At 40.3% G+C, this 7,120-nt stretch overlaps 1 protein-coding gene across 6 annotated transcripts in view; it reads right to left on the minus strand.

Moving 5' to 3' along the window:
• LOC113814986 (Synapse-associated protein 47kD) overlaps positions 1-7,120 on the minus strand; it is a 158,931-nt gene that overhangs the window by 127,139 nt on the left and 24,672 nt on the right. For 5 of the 6 annotated variants that reach the window (XM_070134338.1, XM_070134341.1, XM_070134336.1 and 2 more), the window contains exon 3: positions 4,670-4,711. The exons of the other annotated variant lie outside the window; for it this stretch is intronic. In XM_070134338.1, coding sequence (XP_069990439.1) covers positions 4,670-4,711 — 42 coding nt within the window. The remainder of the gene's footprint in view (positions 1-4,669; positions 4,712-7,120) is intronic. 6 annotated transcript variants of the gene reach the window in all.

The raw sequence follows: 7,120 nt of genomic DNA on the forward strand, positions 1-7,120 counted from the left end.
GAAGAAGAAGACGAGAAAGAAGAAGCAGAAGAAGAAGACGAGAAAGAAGCAGAAGAAGAAGCAAAACATACATTACGTAACTCTTCTGACTGCAATCACGTGACCAAATCTATATCCGGCTCATCAAAATAGAAATGGAATGACGCAATACAAATCAAAAAGCTAAAACAAACAAACACAAATCAACAGAAAACAAACAAATAAACGGTAACGACAACGAAAAAGAACAAAAAACCTTTAAAACAAATAAACAAATGATGACAAACAAATAAACAAACAGCTACAAAAAAACATTTAAACCAAACCAATCAATAAACAAACAAACAAACCCAAAATATACGGTAATAACGACAACAACAACAACAACGACAACAACAACACATCCTGAAATTCCTTACAACGCCTTTAAAACGCTTCCGATTCCCATTCCCATTCCCGTCATTCCTTAAAAAAAAAAGTCATTTAAAGAGACCGGAAACGCCAAAAAAGTGGTGTGGGGGTGGGGGAGGGAGGGGGAGGGGGGGAAGGACACAAGTCTGACTTCCCATTTAACGATTATTTTTTTTAAAGAGTTTTTAAAGAGTTGAGAAACTTTTTTCCCCCCTTCCCACTCTAACGATTTCTTCCTCTTTTTTTTCTCCTCCTCCTCCTCCTCCTTTTTCTTTTTTTCCTTCATTTATTCTCTATTTTTCTTCTTCTTCCCCTTTTTCTATTTATCGGCTATTAGGCTGACTCTACGGGATAAAAAATGGGTCTGAATAAAAGAGTAATTTGAATTTGAAACTTCTGTCGTGGGAAATGGGGCAGGATAGGGGAAGTAAAGATGGGATAGAGAGGGAGGAAGAAGGAGAGGGAGAAAGAGCGAGTGAAAGAAGAAAAAGAGGATAGAACGAGCGATAGAAAGTATAGAAAATTACGAGAATCGTTTGAAATCACTGAATAATAATGATGATGATGATAATAATAATAAAACAATAATAATAATCATCATCATCATCAATCATCATCATAATTGGAAACAGTAACATAATAACAATCATCATAATAAAAAACAATTTTGAAAAATCGTCGTCATCATCATAACAATAACAAAAAAAAAAAAAAAAAAACACCCAAAACGACCAGACAACAGCAAAACGCCCGCTAAACGAGGTCGTCCCACAAGCCAAATCGAGTCGCCATAACCCGTCGCAGCGCCACGGACATTTTCCCGTTTAATGCACGTTAAGTCAAGTTCCGGATCTCCCCCCTATGCCCCTATGACCACCAACCCCTCTACCCATCACATCCTCCCCAACCCCTTTACCCCTCCCTCTGCTACCCCTTTAACCCTCCCCAACCCCTATACCTCTCCCTCTCTTACCCCTTTACCCAACCCCTTCCCCAACCCCTTTAGCTCCTCCCCAACCCCTATTCCCCTCCCCTTCCCACCCCTTTTACCCAACCTCCTCCCGCCCCAACCCCTATTCCCCTCCCTTCCTACCCCCTTTACCCAACCTCCTTCTTCCCAACCCCTATTCTCCTTCCCCTCCCATTCCTTTACCCAACCTCCTCCCTCTCAACCCCTATTCTCCTCCCCTTTCCACCCCCTTTTCCCAACCCCCTCCCTCCCAACCCCTATTCCCCAACTCTCCCCCTCCCCTCCTCCCTCCAACCCTCTCCCCCTACCACTACCCCTCCCCCCCTCCCCCTCCTCTCCTTCCCCACAACCCCAACCCAGGCCGGGCAGCTTTAGCATTCAGAAAAGCTTTAATTTCCTGATGGGCTGCAGTGGCGGTCCTTTTAGCCGAGAGATGGGGGGGTGGGGGTGGGGCGGGGGTGGGGGCGGGGGCGGGAGGGAAGGGGGGTATACAAACTTTATACATTAAAGGAGGACTTCCGGGATGTTTTTTTAATTACGTTTGATTATTCATTAACTTTTCTTTTCTTGCTCCTTAAGTGAAATCTATAGAGGCTTTTGAGAGAGAGAGAGAGAGTATGAGAGAGAGAGTATGAGAGAGAGAGTATGAGAGAGAGAGTATGAGAGAGAGAGTATGAGAGAGAGAGTATGAGAGAGAGAGTATGAGAGAGAGAGAGTATGAGAGAGAGAGTATGAGAGAGAGAGAAAGAGAGAGAGAGAGAGAGAGAGAGAGAGAGAGAGAGAGAGAGAGAGAGAGAGAGAGAGAGAGAGAGAGAGAGAGAGAGAGAGGATTCGTGTATGTATTTGTGTGTGTGAAGTGTGAAGTGTGAAGTGTGAAGTGTGTGTGTGTGTGCGTGTGCGTGTGTGTATGCGTGCGCGTTCGTGCGTTATCCAACACATTCTAAGTCATCAGCAAAGGATCACTGCTATCCTGCATAATGCAAATTAGATATTTTAAGCTGTTTCTTTATCTTCAAAGTTGGGCAATATACATTTCATTCTTATCGAGGCGGGAAAAGTTATCTAATTAGCGAACTTTTTTCATCATTCTCTTATCTTCTTTAAAGACAAAAAAAATGGATCATGAGCGCAGTAAACTCACAAGGCAAACCATTATAAAACTCGAATCATAAACTGCCCAACGACTTACACATCCACGTAATTGTACTGTGCATGCAAGCACCACGAAAAAACAACAATTTTTTATATATATACGTAAGAATGTGTATATAAAGGCTATATCCACGTATACCTTTGTCTAATTATCTACAAAACAAATAAACCCAAAAGGAAGACAGACTAACAGACATAGGTAAAGACACTGTACAGAAAGACAACGTAAATAACCAGACGGATTCCTATATGACAGGGCCTATAACCCTTTCTCCAAATAAGGACTGTTATGAATCCTTTACTCTTTCGTACACATGAACACATATATCTTCATTAATCAGAACGAAAAAAACAGACAAAGAGGGAAGAAGAAGAAAAAAAAAAAACATTCCACTCTTCCTAATTGCTTAAAAAGGAGGAAAAAAGAGAAGGAAAGAAGCAGAAAGCACCGCGCAACACAGCGGCCTAAATAGTGGGAGGATAATAAGAATTAAACATTCATAGGATACTAGAAGCGCGCGCACAGACACACACAAACGTCATCTAACATCTATGTATCTATATATATACATGTGTGTATATATATGTGAGTAAGTGTGTGATCTATATATATACATGGATATATATATATGTGTCTGCATCATATATATATATATATATATATATATATATATATATATATATATATATATATATATATATATTATTATATATATATTATATATATATATATATATATATATATATATATATATATATATATTTTTTTTTCCCATACACACACACACATATATACACATACAACCAAAGCCCCATAACCTAACATCCTCCCCCCCCCCCGCAGCCCGAACGAACCGGCCCGCCCGCCCCCGGCGCTAATCCAACAGTATCGCGGGACAATTACCGCTGCGTCCGCCCTCATCCCCCGGCGAGAGCGGATTGAAATGACCTCGGCGTGGCGGCTCCGAATCGCTCTCCGTCGACGCCAAAGCGAATCAATTTGCTGCAAAGAAGGTCTTGATTGCTATTCGCGACATCGGTGCGCCCGCGTGCGTGCGTGCGTGCGTCGCTGAATGAATAATCGATGTGTACCTAAACACGCCTTTCAGTTAGCTTCCTGTTCTAAAGTCACGCGACCTTTGGAATTCAAGTGTGGCTCATTTCAATATCGTGATAATAGTCACATTACTCACGATAATAAAAAAAAAATAATAAAAATACTAAACAATATAATACTAAACTAATGCTGAATACAGGAAAAAATAACATACAAATAACTTTAATTCAGACCACACGGCCTTTACCACAGAAGATACCAGCCGAGTACGATATGCCATAAAAACGTGTAACGAAAGTATCAACGGATAATAAGATAATAAATTTCGGGGTAATGATAACATTAACGATAAGACGAAGGGGACACAGAGGGAGAGAACGGCTACAAACCCTAGGTACTTGATAAGGTATGTGCCGGACGTGAGCTAGCTGCTAAGAGGAAAATGAGACACACCTTTAAAGTAGGTAAAGAGAGGCGATGGTGTGGCTGGAAACTTTTAACATACCGTAGATATAAATAATTAAACAAATAAATATATATTAACTGATAAGATTACAGCAAAGTTCTCTCACTGTTCCAAACTATTACCTTATCTACGCCATTAGACAGATGAACTTCTCAGTAGAACGTAAAAAAAAGAGACGTTAAAAGAAAGACGGAAGGAAAAAGGAGGAGGAAAATTGCACAAACACTCCGAACTCTGGGGGGCTACCTAACTTTTCTTTGGACTATTTTAATTACCCAAACTTTCTGGAAACTTGTCGGATTAAAGTGGTTAGATCCGTTTCCACAATTCTATCTTGCTCACTGCCACCACCCTCGCACCACCACTAAACATCACCGGTTAAAAAATTACTTCAAACCGAGTATCCCACCGAACAAGTGCTGCCACCAATTTCCAACGAATAGACAGTGCTACCACTTCCGCAAAGGAAGAACACCACAGCAAACGTTTACAGAGACAAAGAAAACACCACAAAGCAACAGCACCACTCCACATAAACACACAGAGAGTGAAAATATAACCATAGAAAGCCATAGGATGACGTAGTGACACTGTAAACACTAGAGACCTGCCACCACCACACTCTTCTGGTTACCTTCGATGGCCTTGGAAACATCGGTGAAGGCAGTGTCCACAGCTGTTGAAAGAGGGGAAAAAACAAAAGGAAAATGAGCTACAGGAAATAAAAAGAAAACAAAATTATAAAATGATACCCGGTGGCAAGGCACCTCAAATCATAATGGCAAAAATGACATCTACTTATTATGTACTTTAATAAAAAGTGGATGCTCAAAATATAAAGGAAAATATGTACTTCTAAGTTTAGGTGATCAGTACTTGAAAGCTCAAACAATAATAATAAACTTAAATAAGGAACACTACACAATTCTCATTACAAATACAAGTTCAAATTCATAAAACTTAAAGGGAATATATAATTAACTTTACCAAACAATATAAAACAAAGAAACAAGCATACAACTAAACAAATAAATCCATAAAAGCAACCAAAAAAGAAATAGAAAATAAAACAAAAGAAAAATTCAACACATAACACTATCAGAATAAAAAAAAAAATTGGTCAAAAGGAACACGTATTTTTCCAGCTTAACTTCCTCTCTGGCGCAAACTTCATATCAATTACAGGCGGGGCAACGTTTTTATTTTTTCTTTTCTTTTTTTTTTACTCCGAACATAAATGTGTTGAGGAAACATTCTGAAGATGGAAGGTCTCGATGCGTCACTTCGTAAACGATAGTATAGACACTGGTAAAGGAAGGAGTTGGTATATTTCTTAGTAACGACACGGGATATATATATATATATTTCTTTTTAAGGTTTAGGTGTAAGTATGTGTGTGTTCGTGAGTGCGTGCGTGCGCGTGTGCCTGTGTTAGTAATCCCCTGGGTGTTTGCATCATTCACTTGGAAAGCGATGCAGAGACTATACACCATAATATAGAGCACTTTGCGGCGAGATAAAACTAAAAGCCTGTGTACCGTGAGGAAACACCACAATGCCCGTGAAAGGAAATGACACCGCAGTGACGTCATCAAAATAAACAACGCCACTAAACGTCCGTGTGAAAAATGGCCCTTTCCATATTGGTAAATTAAAAGTCTCTATTACCAAAATTAAAATGGGGAAAACCCTCTGCATTTCATGAATAAAATAAAGGTAAACTACAATTACCATACAAAATGGCGCCATACTTTACCATAGCACATTACCTCTTAAAAAAAAGGCCGCTGACTCATTTGAATGAAGAAAAAAAAAAATAATTTCCAATATCCTACTGAGAAAAAACAGTTGACACTTACGGCACAGTGCCTCTCGAGTGAAGTGCCACCGAAAAGAATTACCCCCCTACCAAGACATGCCCCAATGGCGCCCAATCTGACACCACAACGAAGCGAAACTGCCTCGCGAGCCCCCCAAAAAGGCGTCGACATGAATAAAAGATGACCAGGAGATGGACAAGAAATGACTGCTTTTCCCCATGCATTCGGGACGTCACAGGGAGATGAAACGGTGAGCGGAAGTGAGTCTGAGTGGCGTAGGCATCGTTCGTGACGTGAGAATAAGCGAAAGAAAGGAATGAAGTGTATGCTACTCCAAAACATAGAGACCGAGGAGTAATGTTGCTGTTGATGATGATGTGGATGTTTTGTAGTTTTGTTGTTATTGCTGTTAATGGTGGTGGTGTGGTGGTAGTGGTCGTGGTGGTGTGGTGGCGGTGGTGGTGGTATGGTGTGGTGTGGTGTGGTGTGGTGTGGTGTGGTGTGGTGTTGGTGGCGGTGGTGTGGTAGTGGTGGTGATAACGATAGTGATAACGACTACGATCATAAAAAAATATTAACATCATGATAATGGTGCGTATTACGGTAGCAGTATACAACGTGATGGGAATAACTGATAGCAGCGATTATAGTGACAGCAATCATGATGATGACGACGATAGTGACGGTAATAATAACGAAAAACTAACAACCGCAATACTTATAAAGTTAGCCCCCGGGGGTCATAAACTCTCAGACTGAAAAAAAAAAGAACTTATAAAACACATCAAAATCACTATACCCATCCAATATACCCGCCGCCCCCCCACCCCCAAAGACATAATCCATCTTCGCCCTCACCATCATCTGTCTCATCACCATATTCATTATCCCCCAAGGCCATTCCTCCCTTTTCTTACACTCTGCTCCTTCTCCGCCATCATCATCATCTTTCGGCCATCGTTCTTTTCTTCTGACCCGTACTCTTCCATCATCAATTATCCTCCTTTTCTTCCTAATCGTCTCCATTCACGTCCTTTTTCTTGTTCTAAATATTTCTTATTATCATCATCATTCTCCTTCCTCATTTATCATCTGTTTTCTCTATCCATTAAAAGCATCTTGGGTTTTGTTTTTTCTTATCGTTTCCATTCACGTCTTCTTTTTTCCTTTAGATATTTCCCATTATCATCATCATTCTCCTTCCTCATTTATCATCTGTTTTCTCTATCCATTATAAGCATCTTGGGTTTTGTTTTTTCTCATCG

The sequence above is a fragment of the Penaeus vannamei genome, chromosome 19 (assembly GCF_042767895.1).
Source record: "Penaeus vannamei isolate JL-2024 chromosome 19, ASM4276789v1, whole genome shotgun sequence".
Taxonomy (NCBI): domain Eukaryota; kingdom Metazoa; phylum Arthropoda; class Malacostraca; order Decapoda; family Penaeidae; genus Penaeus; species Penaeus vannamei.